The sequence below is a fragment of the Pelobates fuscus genome, chromosome 4, assembly GCF_036172605.1.
Source record: "Pelobates fuscus isolate aPelFus1 chromosome 4, aPelFus1.pri, whole genome shotgun sequence".
Taxonomy (NCBI): Eukaryota; Metazoa; Chordata; class Amphibia; order Anura; family Pelobatidae; genus Pelobates; species Pelobates fuscus.
In genome coordinates this window covers 149,114,510-149,129,344 of record NC_086320.1, presented here as the reverse complement: position 1 = coordinate 149,129,344, position 14,835 = coordinate 149,114,510, and the positions used below count along the sequence as shown (strand labels likewise).

The following is a 14,835-nucleotide window of genomic DNA, read 5'->3' as shown; positions in this document are numbered from 1 at the left end:
CCTCGGCTTGTATTTAGACCTCCTGATTTCTGGTATTCTGTCCCGGCTATTCTTGTATCGCTCTACTGAGTTCTGGTATCCTGACTTTCGGCAATTCTTTGACTACTCTTTTCTACCTATGTTAAACCTGACCAATCTAAGGTTTGGTAATACTTGTTTTGGTTTTCTGTGGGTTTTCATACTGCTTTTGAAAATTTATTGTTCAATTTCCAAACTTTATAATATTGTAAAGTGCTGCGGAATACGTTGGCACTATGTAAATGCCATTAATAATAATACATAAACATATTCAATTCGTTTCATTCCGAATGTAGATTTGGACGAATTTCATGCAATTTGGACATTCAGATGCTTACGAATGTCCGAAGTTCGAATTGCTGAATTTCCCAAGTGCTGAACCGAACCGTATTGTCAATGTTCCGAAGTGCTTTGGATTTCTGAAAAGTTGCAAAACAAGTGGTTAGGGTTAGAGGTTAGGGTATAGGGTTAGGGTCCGAATTACCGAAGTTCCGAATTGCCAAAGTGCCGAATTGCCGAACCGAATGTCATTGGTCCGAATTGCCGAAGCAGACAAATTTTTATACTTACCCGAATTTCCAAACCAAACTGAATTTTTTGCCCATCCCTAATAATACATAATGATTTTAAAGCAGATTTACAAGATCTTTGGTAAATCCTCACCAAACCAGGAAGTGCCTCAGCCAGTCCTAATGCTAAAACAGTTTTCTATGGGAGTTCTGATGCTGAGCATATACTATAATCATGGAAGGTCTTCACATGAGTTCAGCTGTCAGAGTAATACTGAAGAAAATTGGCAACTGATCTCTTTTTTTATTAAAAATGAATGGGAAAAATAGGAGGACCTTCCTTCTCAATGCTTGGATCCTTAATATAATTCAAATGATCAAAGCAAACAATCACATTAACAGTCTTCCCTCTGTGAAACATGCTTGGTAGTCATTCCAGAGAACATCATAGTAGCAGATAAGAAACAAGTTATTCTGGTAAGTAAACCACAGTTCCTTAATTGCAGATAAAAAAAAAACTTCATTCCAAATGGTTAAGTAATTAAAAAGATAGGACATACAGCGCTCAGCTTCTTTATCATACATACAGCAATCAACGCATTTCACATTTGGCTATGCAAACAATGCGTTTCATATCCATAGCCACTTTGTCAAGATCTTCAGGGAGACCCAGTTTCCTGCCCTCTTATAGCATAGCAAACAAATGATCCACAACACATGAAAATCAGAGCTTCACTACAGCTCTCAAAAAGCTCTGGAATGGATCCCCCATTCAGTTGCAATTCAATTCAATTCAATTTGTAAATCAAAGTTTTTATTGAGTTTTAACAATAGGTATAGTTAGATTAGAAAGAAACTAACATACAAACAATCAGAAAATCACCAAGACTCACAGCTCTCCTATTGTAGCTTAGCTGTATAGACCTGACAGGGCCTTACTACAAAAATATGTTCCATCAAGTTTACATGCAACAGGAGTTTATCAAATCATTATCAATATGTGACACTTCTGCTTCGAAAAGTGGATCGACAAGGTCTCCACTTATTAAGCAATGATATCCCCATTTCATAGTTAACTCATCAGTTCTGGTGAGGTAAGCTGAATAGGTCTGACCTTATCACGTTATTGATAAGCATTATAAATGGAATCATACGTCATTCGTCAGTTCGAGAGTAGTCGCGTTCAAGGGCTCAGTCAAATCGATTATTGCTAACAGAGTCTGAAGATATCCCCATGCTCGCCCTGGGTGCATCTCAAGGTCAGTAACGACAAGTCCGAATATGTGATCCCCCTCCCCACACAACTGCTTAAATGTAGAGCTGCTTATGTTAATAAATAATGCTTATCACCATATTCGGGTCTAATCTCACAGTCCTTCTACTCAAAACAAAATATCAGCCATTGTTGTAGGCAAAGGTGAAGCTCCCCATGATCACTGATCCTAAATCCATCCCATTGCACACTGTGTAAAGTGATCATAGCTATAAATCTAGCTAGCCTGTCTTTCATCAACATTTACTTAGAGTTGTTAATACATGAAAATACAAATATAAACAAATTAACTGATCTTATAGTAAACTATAGGAGACAATTATAACCTATGGCTCAACATGTCAGAGGTTAAATCAACATTCAGTTTAAAAAAAAAATGAAAATGAAAAAATAAACAAAAATGGAGATGGGGTTTAATCACACTACAGTTGATAACACCTTATAGTATATTATGGATAAAGACTCACTATGTCCAGGGAGAACTGGGGCTGAATCTGAGTCAGGATTCACCTAATAAGGTTCAAACTCAACCAGCCAAGTTTGAACCCAAATCAAAAGGTCAGAAGTGGTTTGTAAAAATAACATTGTGACGGTATATAATAAATAATCCACAATAAGGGGACTACCTTTGAGCATAGTTATACTCTTGTGAAGAGATACATTATCTCAAAGTAATTATCACGATGTTAGGCTCCTATACAATATAAACCCAAAATACCTACAAATACACTGGAGATTAATCAACGTTGTACAAGCAAGAAATACAAATAAATTAGACAGAGACTAACTTAAATCCTAAATGAACCACGTATCCATGAAATAATATCGTAACCTAACCTATTATATTATATACAATAACACAGGTGAGTGGATAAGCTAGTCTCTCCTCAAGTAAAAAACAAAAACAAAAAAAACAACCTGACCTTCTTCCAAATTCACATGCAACAGAAATATGAAGAAATTGATTTCTAGGATAATTACATGTATATAATCATACTATCACTACCCAATGGGGCATACAAGCAGATTAATTTAAAATTAATTTAATAAGATAGTGAGAGATCACATTTAACATTTAATCCCAGGGATGTACTTGCTGATAATGTAAATATCCAGAACATCTCACACATGGTCAACTTCTGTTGAAGATTACCACCTCTTAAGGGCAATTTTATCCTTTCAATTCCCTGATGTGAAACTTCCTAAACATCCAACATGGCACTGCTGAGAATGTTTACCAACTGTAGTGGATCTATGCCCCATCTTCAGATGTTTTCCAATTCTATCCTTAAGTTTTCTTGTAGTACCGTATGTAAGAAAAACTTCAAGTAGACTTAAGGATAGGATTAGAGAACATCTAAATTAAATGGAGCTTTGTGAGAGCTGTAGTGAAGCTCTGATTTTCAGGTGTTGTGGATCCCTTGTTTGCTATGCTTTAAGAGAGCAGGAAGCCGAGCCTCTACCCAAGGATAGGAAAAACATTGTTTACACAGCCCTATTTGTGATAAGGAAGTTGATTATTGTATGTCTTACCTGTTAATTACTTAACCATTTGGAATAAAGTTGCAAGGAATGATCAGTTATCTTTATAACTATTTTCTTATCTTCTGTAGCTGAACTTTATCACCCTTGATCACATGCTGTTCAGCTGTAAGATTGGATAAAAAAAGAGAAACATAGCAAATCAAAGGGAGCTAGATATGCAATTTACAACCATCTGTCATCCCAAAATTAACAATAACGAACTGTAACACGAATTACTGTTGCACAAAAGATGTGTAAGTGCCTGGAATGTCCCTTAAATAGGATGCAGAACCGCACAGGATTCTTATTTAGCCTGGTTAGTTAGCATTAACACTGAATGCACAGCTAGTATTGCATAAGCATCACGTAACAAAACAGCTGTTATACCTGTGATGTTATTATTTGCCAGATGTGAGATGCAATAGAGATAAGGTTGCCAAAACTCACCACAGTTACTCTCTCCATCGCTGATATAACGTTGAATCAGGTTCTCCATCCAAAATGGATAGCAGAGGCAGGATTTGGTTATGGGGTCACAGTGCCCATGGCCAGAACACTTCAAAAAACAGACTAATGGAAAGATTAGCATTGCATGAATCTAGCAGATAATACACAATTAAAAACACATTGAAAATACAAACAAATAAATACAAAGTGGGAAAGGGTTTGATGGCCTCCACTTATGCCTCTCATATTACTGGAAAATCCCAAAATCTTACTTGGATTGGGGTTAGGGAAGTCTAGTGAAGATGCCTGTCATGGTTGATTATATATTTCTTACCTGTTCTATGTTAAATGTTGTATGTATTGTGTATTAATATTGTTTTTTATTCCACTGATACCTCCACAACATTAGACAATTTCAATTCCTGCTTTAATTTTATTTTTTATTCTTCATTTTTGCTGTGCATAAATATATACAACATGCCTGCCATGCTCCAACAGATTAGAAATTAGAACACCTAAGAGACCCTTAGATAATTATAAAGTTTCAAACTACGCAAGCAGAGTGTGCCTATCTAATGACATTGAGTTGAGGAATCAAAAGAAATTCTAAGCCAAAAAAAGAAAAAACAACTAAACACAAAAACAATATGGGTATCGACAGTGAAAATTAAACCACCACAAGTCAGGCAATGCTAATCATTAGAGGGAGAGTATTGCCAGCCGGCAAGAGTCCAAGTTTTGGATCGGCCGACGCCACTTTGGGGCTTGGCAGAACGTTGATTCGGCAGAGCGGTCATCAGACGCAGCAGCCCACTCATAGGCCGTTGTAGTACCGTAGTGGAGTGTAGCGATAAGCCCAGCTGTGGCCCCAGAGGCCCCTCTAGGATGCCAGTCTTTCAGGATAGTGCAGGGTGGGTCCCCCACTTAGGCTGATCTGTAAGTAGGTTGCGCTTGGCTTCTGCTGATTTGTGGTGGACCAGGCTTCTCCACAGTTCTCAGGTTCGCAGTGGCTTGCTGAATCTTGGTAGTCTTTCATGTGTGGACCAGGATTACCCCCACAGGTCCAAAGAGCTGCACTAGGCCACAACTACCACAATGAGATAATGAAGCTCTTGACAAGATTATTACTGCAGCACACTGTGTCAGGTAAGTCAGGAGTGAAACTGCTTCACTCGGTTTATAGTGGTTGAGATTGGTGAAGACGCAAAGGATGATTTTCATCAGGATATTGGAGGAGCTCATTCACAATGTGTCTCTCCACCATGACAGTCAGGCGTGCTCCTTCCTGCTTTTATTTTAACAATAATTTGTTTAGGTGTAAATCCAGAGTAGGCATGTTCAAGGCTCATGGGTCACTAATGTTTAGACCTACGATGTGGTTGGGGATGGTCTCAAAAACTTTATAAGAAACTGTTTATTTATTTTTGCATTGCTTTGAAATAATAATATAACAATAGATTCTGTTTAAATCTGACTTAACTTACCAACAGTTTCTACTCGTAGAACCTTGTAAATTAGGAAGTCAGCCTTTTCCTTCAAAAGCTGGCCTTGAAGAGTCCGCACAACCTCTGTTGCTCTTTGGATTTTCAGAAGAGGGCCAGTTTGAACATAGAAAAGAATCACTGTACTGTGAAAAGAAATGCATTGTTTTGTTCTAATGAACTTTCTTTCCCTTATTTCAAAGTTCCATTACATTTGCATGGCTCTATAGTAAAGTCAGCAGACAGTAATATGTATACAATAGACTGTAAGCTCGTTTTAGCAGGGTCCTCAACTACCTATTGTTCCTGTTACATTTTGTTATTGTCTCATTTGGTAAATTCCCCTCTTACTGTAATGCGCTGCGGAATAAGATGGTGCTATATAAATACTACTACTAATAATAATAATACATGAAGGTAGGAGGGTACCAATTATCCCATTTGCCAATGTAAATGATTTGTGTTGCAAATTAGACTGTAGGAAGCCATAGAGCTATGGTAAAATAGATATGTAGAAAGTAGCAACTAGTAATAAGGTTAGCCTGGAAATGTGGACATGTGCTGCCCTATAAATATGTATTCCCCCTATCTGCTGCCTACCACTTCATAAGCAAATTAATAATTCCAGAAAGTTAATTAACACTTCATTATCAGGGAATGTGGCCTGATGTTACCAGACAGCATGGAACACTTTTCAGATTTTCAGATACTCCAGACAATATACGCAGCAAGACACATTTGGGATATACAATTATTATTAGTATTTGCACTTGTCACTCGAATCTTAGATTATCCCATTATACAACTAAATTATACAACATTATTTGGAGCTGGAATTCCCAAACAGACCGTCATTTTCTGCTCATCCCAGCTAAGCTATTCTTGAAGGCATACATATAGCTAGAACTGCTAAGGGATACAGCAATAACTTAATTTTGGCATTCCCAGCATCAAATCAGGTATATTCCCATTGGAAAGGTTTTGTGACTTTGTCGCAACTGTTCCAATCTGGATGATTTCATAGCTCGGTCTGTTATTAAAACACAGATTTTGTATGAGTGGTAATTCCAATGTGGTGTTAGACAGAGCTTTTCAACGCGCCTTGAATACTGATAGATCAAAATGTATACTGTTTATTTTTTTTTATATCCCAACAGGGTTACTTTGATATTTTGTAGATACCTGTTGCAATTTTTTTTTTGTATTGTCTTGCTTTTAAATTGTCGGTTTCTTCTTATACATTTCATTTATGTAATTTAGCACTTGGGCTCCAACTTTTTCAATGTTTTCGTTTCATTCTGTTTTCTTTTTAATTCTTCATGTTCTTTTTATTTAATGCTGTGTTGGTTCATTGGGTTGTTTGATGTATGAAGTAAGTTTTGAAGAGGTTAAGTTTCTCTTTTCAATGAAGTGACCAATAATACTGGTGTTTAACCTTTCTGGTGGTTTTATTGTCTCTTGTGCCCAAGATTAAGTGCTGTGTAGCAAGTAATACGTTAAGTGGCTAATGTGGGATAATATTTAATCTATTTCTCTATATATTACAGGTGTTTGCAATTTTGTTTTTGATTTCAAACTATTTGCTTTTTTGGAATAAATTTATGTTATTGATCCAGACATGTTTTTCATGATCTAACCGACCACTGATCATTATGGACATCGACACTCTGTTGAATGAATCTACTAATGGATACAGCTAGAAACCAATTACTAGTAATATTTTAGAGGCATGGTTGACATTGTCAAGAAACCCATTTGATTTCCCATTAAACCTATGACAGTCGCTAGAGGCAGTTTTAATCCTACAATTTAAATGTCTTTAAGGCATTTATACGATTTCCTTCAGCTAGGAAAATTCAATAAAACCAACATTAGTTCCACTATCCTAACTAAAGGCTGTCTATTACGTAAAGAAGATCATTATGCGCTAACTTTAAAACATTGCAAAACCCAACAGCCAGGTAAAGATAATAATAATTACAATTCCAAAACAGTGCATGGTGTCCAGTAGTGGCTTTGGATGACTTGTCACATCTTATACAAAAAAAAATCAATAGATAGTACAATGCTGCCATTCCTTAAAAAGCCACTCGCCAACTCACAATTTTTCAAACACATTCATATATTATCAGTCAATATGGACTTCAATCCATTTTTGTATCAGAGCAGCTTTCTTACTTTCTAGGCATCAGCTTCCCACTCACATTATCACAAAATTAGGACAATGGATCTCTCTTTGATACATAAGATCACGGTACCAGAGGACCCTAGGAAAACAGACAGCATGGACGGCCCATATTACTGGTCCTTAGGATGCCCAGACTTAACGGAAAATATTCAGAGAACATGCTCAAGTGCAGGTGATAAAAGGATAATAGTAAGCAAAGCCAAAAGGTCAGGAACATAGAGATCAGGCTAATCAGGTACAAGCTAAAGTCAAAACCAAATGATCATAACTGCAAGGTAAAGGTGCTATGGCTTCAGAAAGAACCACAATAGGACACCTATGTAATGGCAGAAGGGGTTTAAATAGGACAATGTTTAAGATGATTAATGCACATCATCCCCATGCACATCATCATGTTGCAGAAGGCAGGCGAAAAACTAAATGCTGGTTTCCCGTTACCGATAATGCTATGAGAACATGACTGAGAGTTAGGAGTAGTGTAATTATTGACACAAAAATTACACAACGTCTTATGTAGTGGTTGATTCTCATCAATATTGATGCAGGAATGGCGTCGCTCTACTCAAACACTTGGGTTCATGTCAATAATGCCACCAGTATGATGTGACCCTGAACAAGTATTAGTTCTAGAGCCATTACAGCATGCTTGCACAGACATGACAACAAGAGGGAGGGAAATGGTTCCAACATGCGTGACAGTATATTCCAGATTCCCAGGTTGAAATGTCTGGAGCTTTTCAGAAACTAGCCACAGAATTCAAGCACCTTTTCATGTATGTGATTTGTACAGTAATACGTTCTGTTATCAAAAAATAATAAATATATCATTCACTCAACTAATGGTATGCTTTTTAACTCCAATAAGTGTAAAGTGTACTAGCATTGGCAGTCATGGCACAGTTCAGGCTGTATATCTATATTTACTAGTTCATTACAACATTGTGTAATTGACCTGACCACATTGTTGTAATGAACCAGTAAGTATAGTTTTAATTAGTGGGAGTGGGCTGCAATATATATATATACAGTATCTCACAAAAATGAGTACACCCTCAGATTTTTGTAAATATTTTCATGAGACAACACTGAAGAAATGACACTCTGCTACAATGTAAAGTCGTAAGTGTACAGCTTGTATAACAGTGTAAATTTGCTGTCCCCTCAAAATAACTCAACACACAGCAATTAAAGGGACACTATAGTCACCTGAACAACTTTAGCTTAATGAAGCAGTTTTGGTGTATAGAACATGCCCCTGCAGCCTCACTGCTCAATCCTCTGTTATTTAGGAGTTAAATCCCTTTGTTTATGAACCCTAGTCACACCTCCCTGCATGTGACTTGCACAGCCTTCCATAAACACTTCCTGTAAAGAGAGCCCTATTTAGGCTTTCTTTATTGCAAGTTCTGTTTAATTAAGATTTTCTTATCCCCTGCTATGTTAATAGCTTGCTAGACCCTACAAGAGCCTCCTGTATGTGATTAAAGTTCAATTTAGAGATTGAGATACAATTATTTAAGGTAAATTACATCTGTTTGAAAGTGAAACCAGTTTTTTTTTCATACAGGCTCTGTCAATCATAGCCAGGGGAGGTGTGGCTAGGGCTGCATAAACAGAAACAAAGTGATTTAACTCCTAAAAGACAGTGAATTGAGCAGTGAAATTGCAAGGGAATGATCACTAAAACTGCTTTATTTAGCTAAAGTAATTTAGGTGACTACAGTGTTCCTTTAATGTCTAAACCGTTGACAACAAAAGTGAGTACACCCCTCAGTGGAAATGTTCAAATAGAGCCCAAAGTGGCAATATTTTGTGGTCACCATTATTTTCCAGCACTGCCTTAACCATCATGGGCATGGAGCTCACCAGAGGTTCACAGGTTGCCACTGGAGCAGTGGCGTACACAAGATCCATGGGGCCCCGGTGCGAAAATTGATCCATGGCCCACCCCCCAGCGCACTTACATTGCGCGGGCCGGTGCCGCTACACATGGCGGCGGGCACCTGGTCGCAGGGCTGCGACCCCTGTGACCGCGGTGTGCCGCCAGTGCATGCAGATACACTTAAAGGACCCTCTAGTTTTAACCCTGCAGCTGAGGGTTAATCCAGCCTCTAGTAGCTGTCTCACTGACAGCCGCTAGAGGTGCTTCCGCGATTCAGCTGGACATCCATAGGAAAGCATTGAGTAATGCACTCTTGGCACCATCTGAACCAAATAAGTTTATCTTGGTCTCATTGGACCACATGACATGGTTCCAGTAATCCATAGTCTGCTTGTCTTTGGCAAACTGTCTGCGGGCTTTCTTGTGCATCATCTTTAGAAGAGGCTTCCTTCTGGGACGACAGCCATGCAGACCATGCAGATTTGATGCAGTGTGCGTGTATGGTCTGAGCAATGAAAGGGTGATCGCCCACCCCTTCAACCTTTGCAGCAATGCTGGCAGAACTCATACGTCTATTTCCCAAAGACAACCTCTGGATATGACGCTGAGCACGTGCACTCAACATCTTTGGTTGACCATGGCGAGGCCTGTTCTGAGTGGAACCACTATGCTGCAGCTCAGTTTCAGTGTCTTGGCAATCTTCTTATAACCTAGGCCAGGCTTCCCCAAACTCCGGTACAAAGCAAGATATACCTATACCTAAAAAATACAAAAGAAAATACGCTCATAGGGGATTAACGTTGATACAATAAAGTGCCCCTTATTTATATAACACACTCACAAGATTGAGGTTTTTTTCAAGCTCATCAGAATGATGTGGATTCTCTTGGACCCCTCGTTTGTTGAAGGAATAGATATTACATGCAAGAGATAAAAGATGACATAGTGTAATGCTGTTTTGAAAAAGTATAAATTTGGCTTTAATGGTTACACTTACAGCATAAAAGTTGTAAAAAGGCCCATCAATACAAATCTGTCGTCCAGACAATGCAGGAAACGAAATCCTTGTAGAGATCTCAGCCAGATAGACAAATATAAAATCAAATAAAATAAAATCAAAGTTCAAATAACTCTCTCTCACTGCTTCTAGTCCTTGTTTGTGATCTATCACTGAGTACAGGGAACTCACATCTAGAGTAATCCAGATGTAGTCCTTCTGCCATTCGATGGATTCCAGTTCTTGTAAAAGATGTTTAGTATCTTTTAGGTAAGATTTGGCAGTTTGCGCATATTTTTGTAATGAGTGATCTATAAATTGAGATAACTTGGATGTGAGAGAATCTATTCCACTGATTATGGGTCTTCCTGGTGGGTTTGTTTTAGATTTGTGTACTTTCGGGAGAAAGTAAAATGTGGGGATCCTTGGGTGTTCTTGAAAAAGGAACTTATAGATGTTGGTATTAATCGTATTCTTAGTCAGGGCCTTATCTAGTAAAGTTTTCAGTTCATCTTTAAAAGGTGTATTTGGATTACTAGAAAGCTTTATATACGTTGTTTTATCGCCTAGTAATCTGTAGGCCTCTCCCAGGTAATATTCCGTGGACATCACCACTATGCCGCCCCCCTTATCTGAATTCTTGATTATTATATCATCCCTTTTTTTCAAATTATTCAGAGTTTGTGTTTCTTTTTTAGTCATATTATTACAAAACTCTTTTTTATTTGTTAGTTTCTCTAGATCCTTTGCTACCATTTTACCAAAAACTTCTATTTGACTGCCTTTGTCATACGGGCAGAAGGTGGATCGGGGTCTAAATTCTTTTCGATGTTCTGTTTGATACATAGATTCCATTTTTTGTCCTGGTGGGTCTTCTAGTTCCTTTTTGATAAAAAATCTCTTTATGCTGAGTTTTCTAACAAATTTCTGAAGGTCTATATAAACCTGAAATGGGTCTGGAGGGATATTAGGTGTATATTTAAGTCCCTTCTTTAAGATTAGGCATTCCTCATCTGTTAAATGTATCTTTGAGATATTGAATATCCCCATTGATTCCTCTTTATCACGTTGTTCGGTGGCTAAATCTCCCTCTCTGGGCTTAGACGCCTTCTCTTTCCTGGGGTGTCTTGGTCCATCAATGGAGTATATCGATTGGTTAGATCTATTCTGTGTGGATTGGTTAGATCTATTCTGTGTGATTTGGGGGCAAAATATTTGGTGATGCCCTTTTTCTTGACCCTTTGGTCTTGCTCCTTCTCTAAAAAATCTCTTTCTTGTGAGGTCTCTCTTTCTGAGTGTACATCTACTCTACTTTGTTTAGGTTCATAACGTGTATTGGTCCTCCATTTATATTGTTGATTATATGTAGGGACATACCTCTCCCTTTTACTTGGTGAGTTTTGTTTATGGCTCCCATTTTCTTTTCTCGAAAAACGAGAGTCATTTTGTACATAATTATCAAACTTTCTTTTGTTGTAATTGGAATAGAAATTTTGGTTACTGCGTCTGTCTTTCTTATTTTTGATGGAAAATAGTTGTGTTTCTTTATCTCTTTTGTCCCTTTTATATTTACTATTTTTAGTTTCCGCTATTTTTTCGTCCATTTTCTGGACTCTGTCATGGACAGTTTTCTCTTTTTGTATATATTCGGGACTTCTTTTGTTAAAGGTGTTGTTTTTTTCTAAATCACCCAATTCCTGGGTCACCTTATTTAAATTCTCTTTTTCATAATCTACTATAATTTCCATCAAAACTGTAGCACATGTTTCTAACGCCCTGTCCCACCTTTCAGCATGGTGTGAGTTCTCCAACCCGTTAGCTGGGTTTTTGGATAATCTTAAGCCTCTGGGTATGAGACCTTCTTTAATATACCCTTCCAGGAAGGAAATCTCCCACCATTTTTTAGTCTCCTTTATGGATAATCTTTCTAATGTTCTAAAGAACGTGTCGATTCCCTGGTCTATATTTTGGGGATTATCATGGCTATCTGAGAATAGGAGTTGGAATTTATCAGCCCTGTGCTACAGTTTTGATGGAAATTATAGTAGATTATGAAAAAGAGAATTTAAATAAGGTGACCCAGGAATTGGGTGATTTAGAAAAAAACAACACCTTTAACAAAAGAAGTCCCGAATATATACAAAAAGAGAAAACTGTCCATGACAGAGTCCAGAAAATGGACGAAAAAATAGCGGAAACTAAAAATAGTAAATATAAAAGGGACAAAAGAGATAAAGAAACACAACTATTTTCCATCAAAAATAAGAAAGACAGACGCAGTAACCAAAATTTCTATTCCAATTACAACAAAAGAAAGTTTGATAATTATGTACAAAATGACTCTCGTTTTTCGAGAAAAGAAAATGGGAGCCATAAACAAAACTCACCAAGTAAAAGGGAGAGGTATGTCCCTACATATAATCAACAATATAAATGGAGGACCAATACACGTTATGAACCTAAACAAAGTAGAGTAGATGTACACTCAGAAAGAGAGACCTCACAAGAAAGAGATTTTTTAGAGAAGGAGCAAGACCAAAGGGTCAAGAAAAAGGGCATCACCAAATATTTTGCCCCCAAATCACACAGAATAGATCTAACCAATCCACACAGAATAGATCTAACCAATCGATATACTCCATTGATGGACCAAGACACCCCAGGAAAGAGAAGGCGTCTAAGCCCAGAGAGGGAGATTTAGCCACCGAACAACGTGATAAAGAGGAATCAATGGGGATATTCAATATCTCAAAGATACATTTAACAGATGAGGAATGCCTAATCTTAAAGAAGGGACTTAAATATACACCTAATATCCCTCCAGACCCATTTCAGGTTTATATAGACCTTCAGAAATTTGTTAGAAAACTCAGCATAAAGAGATTTTTTATCAAAAAGGAACTAGAAGACCCACCAGGACAAAAAATGGAATCTATGTATCAAACAGAACATCGAAAAGAATTTAGACCCCGATCCACCTTCTGCCCGTATGACAAAGGCAGTCAAATAGAAGTTTTTGGTAAAATGGTAGCAAAGGATCTAGAGAAACTAACAAATAAAAAAGAGTTTTGTAATAATATGACTAAAAAAGAAACACAAACTCTGAATAATTTGAAAAAAAGGGATGATATAATAATCAAGAATTCAGATAAGGGGGGCGGCATAGTGGTGATGTCCACGGAATATTACCTGGGAGAGGCCTACAGATTACTAGGCGATAAAACAACGTATATAAAGCTTTCTAGTAATCCAAATACACCTTTTAAAGATGAACTGAAAACTTTACTAGATAAGGCCCTGACTAAGAATACGATTAATACCAACATCTATAAGTTCCTTTTTCAAGAACACCCAAGGATCCCCACATTTTACTTTCTCCCGAAAGTACACAAATCTAAAACAAACCCACCAGGAAGACCCATAATCAGTGGAATAGATTCTCTCACATCCAAGTTATCTCAATTTATAGATCACTCATTACAAAAATATGCGCAAACTGCCAAATCTTACCTAAAAGATACTAAACATCTTTTACAAGAACTGGAATCCATCGAATGGCAGAAGGACTACATCTGGATTACTCTAGATGTGAGTTCCCTGTACTCAGTGATAGATCACAAACAAGGACTAGAAGCAGTGAGAGAGAGTTATTTGAACTTTGATTTTATTTTATTTGATTTTATATTTGTCTATCTGGCTGAGATCTCTACAAGGATTTCGTTTCCTGCATTGTCTGGACGACAGATTTGTATTGATGGGCCTTTTTACAACTTTTATGCTGTAAGTGTAACCATTAAAGCCAAATTTATACTTTTTCAAAACAGCATTACACTATGTCATCTTTTATCTCTTGCATGTAATATCTATTCCTTCAACAAACGAGGGGTCCAAGAGAATCCACATCATTCTGATGAGCTGGAAAAAAACCTCAATCTTGTGAGTGTGTTATATAAATAAGGGGCACTTTATTGTATCAACGTTAATCCCCTATGAGCGTATTTTCTTTTGTATTTTTTAGGTATAGGTATATCTTGCTTTGTATCTGTGTATTTTAAGGACTAAGAGGAATCCTTTTGTTATACCTTACCATACGAAGGGAAGTAATTATCCTTTTGCATATTTTACACATACTGCACTTGGGTGGTCTAATATTTGTATCTCTATATACTGTATTTTTTCCTCTTGCCATAGACCATAACTGTAAAATGTTTTCTGAATTGAAACAACGGAGGGCTGATAAATTCCAACTCCTATTCTCAGATAGCCATGATAATCCCCAAAATATAGACCAGGGAATCGACACGTTCTTTAGAACATTAGAAAGATTATCCATAAAGGAGACTAAAAAATGGTGGGAGATTTCCTTCCTGGAAGGGTATATTAAAGAAGGTCTCATACCCAGAGGCTTAAGATTATCCAAAAACCCAGCTAACGGGTTGGAGAACTCACACCATGCTGAAAGGTGGGACAGGGCGTTAGAAACATGTGCTACAGTTTTGATGGAAATTATAGTAGA

The 14,835-nt window shown here is 37.4% G+C and overlaps 1 protein-coding gene across 1 annotated transcript in view; it reads right to left on the bottom strand.

The window, feature by feature from the left end:
* The window catches only part of KIAA0319 (KIAA0319 ortholog), a 90,588-nt gene that overhangs the window by 10,932 nt on the left and 64,821 nt on the right, over positions 1–14,835 (bottom strand). The window contains exons 17-18 of the mRNA XM_063453055.1: positions 5,256–5,398; positions 3,772–3,894 (exon numbers count right to left, since the gene is read on the bottom strand). Of these exons, the coding sequence (XP_063309125.1) occupies positions 3,772–3,894; positions 5,256–5,398 (266 nt within the window). The remainder of the gene's footprint in view (positions 1–3,771; positions 3,895–5,255; positions 5,399–14,835) is intronic.